This window comes from Ipomoea triloba, chromosome 10, assembly GCF_003576645.1.
Source record: "Ipomoea triloba cultivar NCNSP0323 chromosome 10, ASM357664v1".
Lineage (NCBI taxonomy): Eukaryota > Viridiplantae > Streptophyta > Magnoliopsida > Solanales > Convolvulaceae > Ipomoea > Ipomoea triloba.
Window position 1 is genome coordinate 25,254,414 of NC_044925.1, and position 13,454 is coordinate 25,267,867.

The following is a 13,454-nucleotide window of genomic DNA, read 5'->3' on the forward strand; positions in this document are numbered from 1 at the left end:
TTTTTTTTTTTTTTTTTTTTTTTTTTTTTTTTTTTTTTTTTTTTTTTTTTTTTTTTTTTTTTTTTTTTTTTTTTTTTTTTTTGTGGGCAGTAGAATGGGACAAATGCACTAAGAAATCAATCAATTCTTCAGAGCCACAATTTTGACCAACGACGTGACAAAAATTGCTACTACTAACTAATACCGTAGTGAATTATAATGAATTAATGATATATGATGACAATAACCACTAATAGTACCAAAGGTGTTGACACTAGACAGTTTGTTTTTTTTTGTTTTTTTTTTTTTTTCAATTCTTTATCTTTTACTTTACAAATTTTTGTTTCATTTATTTATAATAAAAATTATGTGTATGTCAATACATTGTAGACATATAATAATATGTTAATTGCAAGCACATAACAATTAACATATTATGTGGCTATAGTTAACATATTATGTGCTTCTAATTTATTTATAACCCGTAATCTGTTAATTATAAACACATAATATGTTAACTACACATATATAATTTGAATGTCATTATATAGAGGAAAATGTTGTAATCAATTACCGATTTGATGAAAAAAAAAAAGAAATTAAAATTAAAAAAGTTAATATATGAGACAGTGGAGCAGTCCAAATTCGAAACCCATTATGATATAAATTTGTAAGTGCGGAAGAGGATCAAAGTTCATGCACACGAGCACAATGACAAAGACCGCTATTGATTGCGACTTGGTTGGACTAATTCATTATCCCACAGAATTACAGCTTATCCTAACAAATACTATGAATCTATTATAATAATTAAATAAATTTTTTATTTGAGAATACTCCGTAGTAACTAATGAATAACAAGAATTTTTTAAAAATTAAGAGAAAAATAGCATACTCTATTATAAATTATAAGCATTAAGTTTCCTTATTTAAGAGTTAAATAGTTAATTTGATAATTATGAAATTTTAAATTTGACTCATTATAAAAATTGTAGTAATTCCTAAAAAAAAAAAAAAACTTTAGTATTTAGTTTCTGTTCCCAACTACTAATCAGTCCACAGTACCTTATCAGATTCAAGATAATTACATGTCGATCTTTAATTTGACCAATCTTCCTACTGTGCTTTTATTGTATTATTTATGATGATATGGTTCTCTTTTCCTTTGGTCGTCCATACATTTTGCTAACTTTAATTTATTCTTGTTCTTTTTCTAGAAGAATAACAAGGGTAAAAGAAAATATCATTTATTTTTTAGAATTTGTACTTTAAAATATACATTATCCTTGTCAAATCTGGTTTTTGCGTAAACACCAATAGATCATACATAATATTTTCGAAGAAATTTTTTAACCTATTTTGATTTCAATTCTACCTCCAAATAAAATTGAATTCTCGGACGACACTGTACTGTTGTTACCAAGCATTTTTCACTTTGAAACTTTTAGACCAAGCCTGTCCACATTTCCGAGAGGTATGGAGAATTCTTTAGCTACCTGGTGTTTGACTTGACATTTAATCAATTTTCATGTACTCAAATTCGTGACTTAGTTATGATACCACTCTTTAGAATCTCCCGCTTACCAATTACATAAAAAACTATAGCTGATAGATGCAACTTTATTTCTTTATATTGGCCACCACCACATTTTTAAGAGGCAGGATGTTAGACTTGATCCTTTAGGCCTCCCCCAACAATTCCCTTGGTCACTTGATGCTAGACTTGGTCCTTCATCGACCTTCTCACCAAATTAAGAACCCAACTTATATAAGAGTTATAAGCAATCACAGACATTAATATGTTGTATTTCAGTAATTTACTGGCACAATATTTATATTATTGTTATTATTTAAAGATACCTAAGTCATATATATTTCAGTATTGACATGTATTTTAGTCTTTTAATTGCTATCTAGTGAAATGAGTTTGTTGTTTAAAGATTGATTATATTGTTAGGTGATAGTTTAGAGGGTTGTTTTTAGTATCTTACTATCAAAATGTGTTACTAATAATTAAGCAGATATTAAAATAAATAAATAAATAAAAATATGCATTTGCAACTAATTATAACTTTTGGCATAGGTACTAATTAATAAGAGAGGGGTGTTAGGTAAGGGCTCGGTGAGTCGAACATGGCATCTTACCATAGAAATGTAGCGCTACTTACTACATAAGTATAAATAAATAAATTTCTGTATTTGCTATTAATTATAACTTTTAGCATAATGAAAAATACTTAATCTGATAATTGATATCAAAGTATCAGCTCGATGAGCCTACCATTGACTTGCTACAAGCTATAAGGATTAAGTAGATGGATGCCATCAAAGCTCTTATATATGCATCGCATCATCCATTAGTTGGAAAGGTTATTATGGTTTGATTGAATAATATTCTTTGTCGTACTAATTATTATGCCACCAAGAACAAGAGTTCATCCATAACCAATATCATTATTATGAGTCCTAGATTAGGTATGTATATATCATTAGTGTTTAATTATACCGCAATAAATATTTTCACAAAATATTTAATATTTATGTTTATTAGGTTTTTTTTTTTTGAAAGGATGATTATTAGGTTATCTTTATTCATGCAATACGCATTCACTTTTAAAATTAAGTCCTACTTCGACATCATTAAATTAATTTATATACAATTTTCTTACTATTTTCACTATATACTGCAACTAACCCTAATTCACTTTCAAAAGTAGGTTCTAATTTCATATCAAATTAAAAAATTATTATCTTTTTTCAATAAATATTATTTTCTCTTCACAAATATTTTTTTAAATGAATATATAAATTAAGTATTAAAAATAACAAAAAAAATCCAAAAAACGTAAATTTATTTTTTAAAATTCAAAAAAATATTCATACAGCGTATATAATTCAATGCAAATATATTATGTAAAAAGTTTATCTAAAGTAATTCGTGTTAATGTAACAATTCGAATTGTAAAACTAAAACTCAATTAATTTAATTGCATAACAAAAAAAATAACCAACACACACATACAAATACACATATAATAATAATAATAATAATAATAATAATAATAATAATAATAATAATAGCCAAAGACATTATCGTCAAGCGGCATAAAGTGATTTTCTCAACTGTGAGGTCTTCGGTGATCTTGGGTTTGACCCTCAGTGGGGGCGGGGAAGCAATACAATTTTTTGTACAATGTTTCAAACATTGCAATACGACAAAAAATGTGAAAAATTTTTACATTTTTTCTATTTCACCTTACTTGTGGAAAATTTGTAGGGTTGGCCTTAGTTATGATTTATGAGTTAGTTAATTATAAATATCAATAATAAATTAATAAACGGTTAAGTAATATGAAGTACTATATTTGTATAATTATAAAACTAATCATAATCGCAAGCCAAACATCATCAGACAAAAAAAGCACAATCTCATCCAAGCATCATCAGTCAAACTTGTTCTTGTCGCAAAAAACATACAAATCATATCAGTCAAATATAGAATACGTAGCAGTGGGGCATATGAACCATATTGTAGTGCTTTGTCAGTTTTCTACGTTCAAAAATGTCGTATCCGGCTACGTACTGTCCATTAGTTAACTCAATCTCAACATTTCATTTAGAAAATGATAGAATTCATCTTCAGAGGGTGTTTGGCAGTTGTTATACCGTGGACCATAGTCCATAATGCATTGTGGATCATGTACCATGATTGATACTGCAGTTGTGTAGAACAGAGGTCGTTTTATCGGTCTAGAATTGCAGTTGTGTTGAACGGATAAAACGACCTCTGTTCCACGCAACTGCAATCCCCTTTCAACACAACTGCAATATCAGTTCAACACAACTGCAATATCAACAATATATGAGCATGGTCCACATTGCATTGTGGACCATGGTCCACAGTATAATTTACCGGGTGTTTGGTGTTAGGAAAATGCTACTTGTATTCTTAAATTTACTCTCTCTTATAAATTTTAGATGTAGACAATATTTTTTAATCCACAAGATGAAAATGTCTTATTCATACTTGTCACATCATGAAGTATATAATTGATATAGTAGAATTTGGAAATCGCCATGAAAGAACTCTTGATGTTATGAATAGTACTGTTAAACTGGGCCGGTCCACTACTCCATTAGGCCTGCTTCACCGCAAGCTTAATTTTTGCGAGTTTTTTCAAGCTGACTTACAAAGCCCGGGTTAGAGTTTAAAGTAACCTTAACCCGCTCCATGCGAGTTGTCTCGAATTGTAATATTGTAATCTCTAAAGCATATTTACTTTTTTATTAAGGCAAAAACTTGTGTGAAACCGTCTCACGGATCCTTGTTCGTGAGATGAGTCGAGTCAAGATGAAATGTAATACTACTTATACTAGCAAATGTAATACTAAATTAAGAATAAAATGTTTACATTAAGTGCAACCTTACTTATAACTTATAAGAGAAATCTTTCTTTTTCTCTTGATTCTTTTCCGATCGAGATGGATAGATCCTGTTCATGGATTAATGAAAATGCGCAAAAGCTCTATTTGCCTCTGCCATTCTAAGAATCTCTTCTATAATACTTTTGATGAAAATAGTATTAATTACTTTTACATAGAAATGTAAAAGTATTACATTTGTCCTCAAAGTATTATGTTTTCTCTTATAAGTTAAGTCACAAGCATTTTATTACACTAGGAAACACTTGGTTATGAGTTAGAGCAAAATAAATTAAACAAAAAAGGAAGTAAAATAAAAATAAAAACAAAAACTTGTTCTTCTAAGGATTCACTAACTTTAATGCTAGAAATAAAAACAAATTAAACACTCAATACAACCAAATAACCAATCCCCCGCAACGGTGCCAAAAAGTTGATGGTAGTACGGGGTGGTGGTGAAAATGTGGGTATTTATAAACTAAGATGTTTTTGGATTTTTGGATGCTAAGGGAATACAAATTTAAAACTAGAAACTTCAATGGGAAAAGATGGGTTCAAATTAGGAGTATTGCTCTATTGATGCTTTAACAACTTAAAATTGGGGGAGAACAAATTACTTGGGGTCTTAAGGCAATGCACATATAAATCCTAGTCTAAGTTATAATTATAGCAATAAACAAGGATTGCCCCACTTTCGTGATGTATCAATCTAAGTTCTTGAAGCACACAAGCATATTTAAGCCCCAATATACCCCTATTTTCATAGAAGGACAGGAAAATGGGTTTGAAATTGACAAGGCTTGAGTCTTCCATCCAATTTCCATTGAGATGGAAGCCTCCCCAAAAGCAAATAACAATCGCTACGTATCAATCATTACAAGAGAATATAAAGACTCAATTCAAACTCAAGAACCCTAGGTAGGTCTGTTTATACAATAAATATATTTTTAGCATCAATAAGGGCAATAACACCCTAATCTAAACCCAATAGCTAACTACTAAATCATTGGAAGCATAAACATTGCAAATATAAACAAGAAAATCATAAACATAGCAATAAATGTAAATAAGAAGAGAGGGAAGAGTAAAGACTTCTCTAATAAATATAGATGAAGATGATGGTTGGAACCACTCAAATCCGCAATACAAAGCCTCCAATGTGTGAAAGTACAGTAGTAGAGTTAATCTAAGCTATTCTAAGCTATTTAGGTCTATAGAAATGAAGGAAAACAAGACTAAACTAGCTAGGGTTCGAACTCACTCAAAACATGTAGAAAAAATTAAACGCTTAAATACATAACAGTATAGAGCTCCACGGCCACTTCCACGGGCCGTGTGGGTGGCTGTGGAGGTGGTTCCTACTTTGCTCTTCGCTCCGTTTCGCGCTTCGCTACTCCTATCTTCCTTGAGTGGGGTCCTTTGCTTCCAAAATCGATCCAATACGCTCCAAGATGCTTCCTTTGCTACTCGTTGTTGACAAATTGCACCTATGAACTAAAAACACACAAACGGGTCACAATTCCCACTCAAGTATAGACACTTTGTACCAAAAATAGCTAAAATAAGGAGTGAAAAATGGTTTAGAAATAGTAGACATCAGCATGACCATTTTTTATCATTCATCAAATAAATAGTTTAAATTTCTTCAAATATAAGAACATTTTAGTCTTCAATTTTGATTTTTAAAAAAATTAAACATAACAAATATAGCTATAAAATAATCATGCCATAATAATACTATGACGAAATGAGAATGTTATAATAAAAATGACTAAAAGTGGAATATCACCTATAAATCTATGACAAAAAATGATATTAACTCTTATGCATCACAAGATATGTGCATGTATATGTGTGTGTATATAATGTGTGTTGCATCGGGGGCAAAATCCAATCAAATTGATCAGATAATTTGTTTAATAACTATAAGGTTTCAAATATAACTTTTCATATGAGTTGTCTATTAGCTTATCTCCTTGTTATCATTTGTCGTCTAATATTATAAGCTAAGATACTATTCACAATTTAGGTAACAAACGGGAGCTTTGCTTTCCATAAACCAAAGTATGTGTTGCACCATACATTATGTGATGGATTTGGCACAAAGGATTATTCTTTATATATATATATATATATATATATATATATATATATATATATATATAATTATATATATATATATTCCAATATTTAATCGATCAGTCCATCGAAGACCATAAACTATACAAGAAAATTAAACAAGAAATAATGCATGTCTATATCACTTACAGGGCGTTTGGTTGGGAGGAGGGAATTAGGGTGGAAAAGAATTGTAATTCGGTGGAATTGCAATTCAATGAATAAAGTAGGAATTGAAATTACAGTGTTTGGTATGCAGAAATATGAGTACATGGAATTGAAAAGTAAGAAGTGACAAAATGACTAAAATGCCCTTATGTTGTAGTAATAGTAATAATAGTAGTAGTAGTAGTAGTAATAATAATAACAATAATTCTTTCAAATAATAATAATAATAATAATAAGTATAATAATAATAATTCATTCAAAAAAAAAATTAATAATAATAATAATAATTCTCTTTCAAAATAATAATAATAATAATAATAATAATAATAATTATTATTATTATTATTATTATTATTATTATAAAAAAGACAAAGGGTATGGGAGGAGGGGCAAAATTGTCTTTAAAAAAGACAAAGGGTATGGGAGGAGGGGCAAAATTGTCTTTACACCAACAAATTGCCCCTCCTCTCCACCCAAAATTGTCTTTACACCAACAAATTGCCCCTCCTCTCCACCGAATTTTGTCTTTACACCAACAAATTGCCCCTCCTCTCCACCGAATTACAATTCATGGGGGGTACCCCATGAATTGTAATTCATCATTTGGAGGGAATTGCAATTCTGCAGAATTGCAATTCCCTCCAACCAAACACTGTAGTTTTTCTGCAGAATTGCAATTCCCTCCAACCAAACACTGTAGTTTGTCTGCAGAATTGCAATTCCCTCCAACCAAACACTGTAGTTTGAGAATTTACTGAATTGCAATTCAATGAATTACAATTTCCCCTAAACTACATCCAACCAAACATGCCATTAAGACGTACAAGGATCGAATAAAAAATAATTAAACACAAGACAAAGACTGCCGGCTGATCCCGAGTGGCTAGATGCCTTTGGCCTCCGCCTATAAATACCCCTTTCAAGCTTCGACATTTCATCACATCCAACAACAACGTAACAATCTGCATTTCCTTAATCCTTGGATTTCAAATATGTCCTCCAAAATCCTTTGCTCATCTATGCTCTTCCTCATCACAATAATCCTGGGAGTTTGGAGCTGCTGTCTAGTAGCTTCCTCCCGGGTAACCTTTGACCACGAAAATTCCATGCGATTGAGGCACCAGCAATGGATGGCTCATCATGGAAAAGTTTACGCAGACGCATCTGAGGAAGACATGCGTTTTAATGTATTCAAAAACAACGTTGAACGTATTGAAACTTTTAATGCCGGCCCCGATAAAGGGTATGAACTTGGTGTTAATAAATTTGCAGACTTAACTAACGAGGAATTTCGCCAGTTAACTACTGGCGAGTTTGTGAGGCAGGACGAGGAATCTGGACTTGTGTCCGCCTCAGAATCAAAACATTTCAGGTACGGTGAAGCCACCGACTTACCCTCCGCCGTGGACTGGAGGGAGAAAGGGGCCGTCACACCCATCAAGGACCAAGGCGATTGTGGTAAGCTAAGCAAGCGATTAGTAGCTACGTTAATTTGCTTATATATATTTAATTGTTTCGAGTACATTAAGGATTACTTTTGCAGCATTAGGTTGTCTTTACGTAAAGGGACAGCATGGGTATTATAAGGGAGCATAACTTTAATTTTACCATGCATGATCCTGGTTCTATTCAAATAGAATAGGTTAAATTGCCCCATGGATTTTTTTTAATATTGATAGTTTGGATTTGGATTAAACTCTTTGTTGTGAGTAAATATGTATAGTTGGTGTTTAGTTTTGAAACAAGACTGATTCGATTTATATCTTTATGGATTTAAAGCAGATTCATGAGATCCAAAATATAATTTGACGAAACAAAAAACATGAATAGTTTATTATACAACACGTGCATGGCTCTGATATCAAATTAAAGCATGTGTTCCATTTCAACTAAAAGCCTAAGCCGATAGTTGTAGTGCACATATTATATTTATACTCACAATTCCTTCATCAACAATTCTGAAGCACTGGGAAAAATAGGGTGCTATTTTGATAATACACTACCAAATAAATATTTTAATTCTGCAAGTTAATAAATATGGAGTAATAACACTGCACACTGCAGGGAGTTGCTGGGCATTTGCAACAGTGGCAGCAGTGGAAGGCATCCACCAAATCAAAACCGGCAACCTCGTATCACTCTCCGAGCAACAACTCGTTGACTGCAACCGCAACCGCAAAAACACCGGCTGTAACGGAGGCTGGCCCAACCTCGCTTTCCAATTCATCGCCAAAACCAACGGCCTCACAACCGAAAAAAACTACCCCTATAAGGCCAAAGACGGCGTTTGCAAGGCCAACAAAACGCTGCTAAAGGCGGCCGCCATCTCCGGCTTCGAGAAAGTCCCTTCCAACAACGAGACGGCTTTAATGCAAGCGGTGGCTCATCAACCCGTGGCGGTATTAATCGACAGCGACTTCGATTTCCAGTTCTATAAGAAAGGAGTTTTTGCCGGGAAATGCAAGGTAGAGCTCAACCATGCGGTGACGGCGGTTGGGTATGGGACGACCGGCGACGGCAAGAAGTATTGGGTGATAAAGAATTCATGGGGGACAACTTGGGGTGACAATGGATACATGAAGATTCAAAGGGATTATGCTGATAAGAGAGGACTGTGTGGCCTTGCTAAGGCTCCTTCTTATCCCACTATATAGATTTAGACCATATCTTGTGTTTATATGTTGTAGCTCAACAATTATAAGCACAAAATATGATGTTGTCTGGGAAATATATATGTAATCTGCCTAAGTATTAGGAATTGCTGGTTAGAATGTAGTATTTACAAATAAGGCCGGCATATGTGTGTATTAGTAATTGGCATGCATGCATGCAATGCCAATTATTAGCTTTAATTTGCTACACTTTGGATCTTATGCATGTAATATATATGTGGTGATATGTGGATGTGTTTATCTCTAGCTTTTCTATGTCCTTGTATAAATATTAATGTCAATATGGTGTTCATGTTTCTATTTTTTAAGGTTCCTTGATTTACAAATACAACACAACACCAACTTCAATCCATAATCAGCTAAAGAACCAACCTTAACTTGCTGCGAACTGCGAACTTGTGAAGGATTGCACCGCACACGGATACGATTTCACCAAGGTCCTCCGAGCATGTCCGGGAGCCGTAGCAGTGCAATCACGTAGTAATTGCGGTGTAATCCTTCACAAGTTCAATTCGTAGTTCACAAGTTAAAGTTGGTTCTCACCTGATTAGAATATATATAATCTAAACTTTTTCATTCAATTATGAATTATTATATCTATCACTTTTATTTTCATGATTTCCCCTTCAAAAGTAGAAAATTAAATGTCGATCACTATTGTTTCAACCAAAACCTTCAATGGTTAGTGATGAATACAAAGAGACTGCATAGTGTGTGCACTAAGAAATTATTCAATTCTTCTAGGCCACAATTTTTACCAACTACAAAAATTACTATGTACTCATTACTAATACTTTCGTGAATATAGCGAATTCCACTTCTAATTTTTTTCTTATAATATATACATCTTTTGTATGTTAAATTTATCTTTTACTTATCCAAATTTATGTTTCAATTGCCTATAATTTTATAATTTAATTTATGTCTTGCGAATAAATTATATGGACATGTAAACTAATGAATAATTAATGATACGAATCACAACAATGAGACTTTTTGATGAGTATTGATTTCTTGGGACACGTGTTTTTGTTAGTAGAGGAAAAATGTTGCAAAACATTATCGGTTTGATTAAAAAAACAATCATTAATATATGTGACAAAGAGAGTGGAGCAGTCCAAATTCGAGACCCATCATGAGTCATGACACAAATTTGTAAGTGCGGAAGGGGACCAAGGTCACACGAGCACAATGACAAAGACCGCTATTGATTACATCTTGCGGTTGGACTGACTCATTATCCCAAAGAGTTACTTTTTTACCCTAACAAATTCTATTCATTTCTATTCATGAAAATACCCACAACTGCTATCCGAATGTGCACTTTAGATGAATCTCACATTGTGAGCCTAATCCGCAAGAATAACAAGAAGATAAACTAGCTTATGTAGTGCACAATTGACTGGTTCAATCCGATAAGGCCAATATGTAACTCACACATAGAGTCAAACTTAAAACTTTGTGATTTATCAAGTCAACCGTTCAACTAACTTTGCTCCGGTTACCTCTAACAAAACTTGAACTTGTTGGTTGAGTTCAAAACAAAAGTTATCCACATACTAGTATTATGGGTGTGATTTGTGAATTATATGATGATATTTTGTTGAAAAATAATAATAATAATAATAAATACCAATCAGTCAAATATAGAATTATTAGTAGTAGCTGTGGCCTGTGGCGTATGAACCACATTCTAGTGCTCTTCTACATTCAACCATATATGTATGCGCCATTTGAGTGCGTGTGTATAAAATTAGATTGGAGGATGAACTCACGTGGATACAATGGAGATGGCGACCGGAAGGTTTGATGGTACCTAGATTACTTTATGGATAGAGATGGAAGATGGATGTTGAGTGACGGTAACGTTGAGATAGTTGAATACAGTATTCTTCTATTGAAATGTAACACTGATTGATATGCAAATATAAAGAATTATAATTATGTTGATATTACTAATTACTCTTTATAATTTTTTATGTCTGTGGCAAATACTCCGTATCATTTATACTATTTTTCCAACAAAAATGAACTGTTTCATTTTCACTATATATAATTTCCAATATCTCATCGGTCCATGAAAGACCAAAAGCAAATGAAACAACAAATGCATGTCTCTATTACCCGGGTGCAATAAAAATAATATAATTAAACACAAGACAAAGACTGCCTTTGGTGCCTATAAATACCTCTTGGCACTCTTTTGCATTTCATCACATCAAACAACAATTCCTTAGTCCTCGTATTCAATCACCACTCGAGTATGGCCACTAAAACACTTTGTTCATCTCTGCTCTTCCTCACAATAACCATGGGAGTTTGGAGCTGTCTAGTAGCTTCCTCTCTAGGTTACCAAAATTCCATGCGATTGAGGCATCAGCAGTGGATGGCTTATTATGGAAAAGTTTACACAGACGCATCTGAGGAAGACATGCGCTTCAATGTATTCAAAAACAACGTTGAACATATTGAAACCTTTAATGCCGGTCCTGATAAAGGGTACAAACTTTGTGTTAATAAATTTGCCGACCTAACTAACGAGGAATTCCGCCGGTTACATATTGGCGGGTTTGTGAAGCGGGACGAGGAAGCTGGACTCGTGTCCGCCGCAAAATCAAAACCTTTTAGGTACGCTAATGCCACCAACTTACCCTCCGCCGTGGATTGGAGAAAGAAAGGAGCCGTCACACCCATCAAGGACCAAGGCGATTGTGGTAAGCAAGCACTTGGTAGATAGATTCATGTGCTTATTTTTATTTGTTTTTGGGAACGTTATATATGGATTACTTTTTTTTAATGATGTAGAAAATTTGTAATTATTAAATCCTGTTTTGTGACCCTAACCCATAAATGATCATAAGTGGTAAATCAATCATAATGGTCTATAGCTGATTAGCTCATATTGCTTATAACTGATCAGTTATAGGCCATCATGGCTGATTTACCACTTATAATCATTTATATACTTATAGCTGATCAACTCAAATCAAGAAAGTCAATAGAATCAGTTTCGTTGTTACTAGGTTAATAATTTGACCAATTTGACACTGCAGGAAGTTGTTGGGCATTTGCTGCAGTGGCGGCGGTGGAAGGCATCAACCGACTGAAAACCAGCAAACTTGTTTCTCTTTCAAGCCAAGAACTCGTTGACTGCGACCGCAAAAACTACGGCTGCAAAGGAGGCTACCCGAACCGCGCTTTCCAATTCATCGTCAACAACAACGGTCTCACGACAGAGGAAAACTACCCATATAAGGGAAAAGATGGTGTTTGCAAGGCTAAGGAAACGTCGCAAAAGGTGGCGAAAATCTCCGGGTACGAGCAAGTCCCTTCCAAGAACGAGACGGCTTTAATGCAAGCGGTGGCTCATCAGCCGGTGGCGGTAGAAATCGACGGCGGCGAGGTCGATTTCCAGTTCTATGAGAAAGGAGTGTTTAGTGGGGAGTGCAAGTCATCCCTCAACCATGTGGTGACGGTGGTCGGATATGGGACAGCCGCCGGCGATGAAAAGAAGTATTGGGTGATAAAGAATTCATGGGGGACAACTTGGGGTGAAAATGGATATATGAAGATTCAAAGAGATTATGCTGATGAAAGAGGACTATGTGGCCTTGCTAAGGCTGCTTATTATCCCACTATGTAAATTTAGACAGCTTAAGAGAATTCCAAACAAGTTGGTCAAGCTGGTATTTATAAATTGAACTTTTAATTGGAGTATCTTTTTTGGTTTGAGTCCATCTGGACAGTTAGGATTTCCTCACCATTCAAAAACTTTTAGACAACTTTAATTTCTTATGTTATGTCTCAACAGTTATAACCACAAAATATGTTATGTCTCAACAGTTATAACCACAAAATATGCTGTCTGCTATTAGTAATTGCTGGTTATAGCAAATAAGGCCAGCATATGTGTATATTAGTAATTGGCATGCAATGTTTGTTACCCTTTCTTGTGTAATATAATATGTATGTGGTGATGTGTGGATTTGTTGTTCATCTCTTTTTAAATGTTTATACTTTTAATATATATGAAATTATATTTTTAAACCAGTTATTCTACCCAAAAGAGGTATCTACAAGTATGTGATATTCAAT

General features: G+C 33.4%; 2 protein-coding genes across 2 annotated transcripts; both read left to right on the forward strand.

The window, feature by feature from the left end:
* Positions 1 to 7,649: 7,649 nt before the first annotated feature.
* LOC116031884 (zingipain-2-like) lies at positions 7,650 to 9,659 on the forward strand. The gene is made up of 2 exons (XM_031274225.1): positions 7,650 to 8,145; positions 8,752 to 9,659. Exons 1-2 carry the CDS (start codon positions 7,680 to 7,682, stop codon positions 9,339 to 9,341), a joined length of 1,056 nt encoding a protein of 351 aa, XP_031130085.1. The 5' UTR covers positions 7,650 to 7,679; the 3' UTR covers positions 9,342 to 9,659.
* Positions 9,660 to 11,593: 1,934 nt separating this feature from the next.
* LOC116032950 (zingipain-2-like) lies at positions 11,594 to 13,076 on the forward strand. Its single transcript, XM_031275698.1, has 2 exons — positions 11,594 to 12,073; positions 12,413 to 13,076. Exons 1-2 carry the CDS (start codon positions 11,623 to 11,625, stop codon positions 13,000 to 13,002), a joined length of 1,041 nt encoding a protein of 346 aa, XP_031131558.1. The 5' UTR covers positions 11,594 to 11,622; the 3' UTR covers positions 13,003 to 13,076.
* Positions 13,077 to 13,454: the final 378 nt, after the last annotated feature.

Excerpts from the sequence above, each read along its gene's own strand:
- LOC116031884 (XM_031274225.1), top strand. The coding sequence starts at position 7,680 with ATGTCCTCCAAAATCCTTTGCTCATCTATGCTCTTCCTCATCACAATA. Across the intron at positions 8,146-8,751 it reads CAAGGACCAAGGCGATTGTG|GGAGTTGCTGGGCATTTGCA; the intron begins GTAAGCTAAGCA and ends TGCACACTGCAG.
- LOC116032950 (XM_031275698.1), top strand. The coding sequence starts at position 11,623 with ATGGCCACTAAAACACTTTGTTCATCTCTGCTCTTCCTCACAATAACC. Across the intron at positions 12,074-12,412 it reads CAAGGACCAAGGCGATTGTG|GAAGTTGTTGGGCATTTGCT; the intron begins GTAAGCAAGCAC and ends TTGACACTGCAG.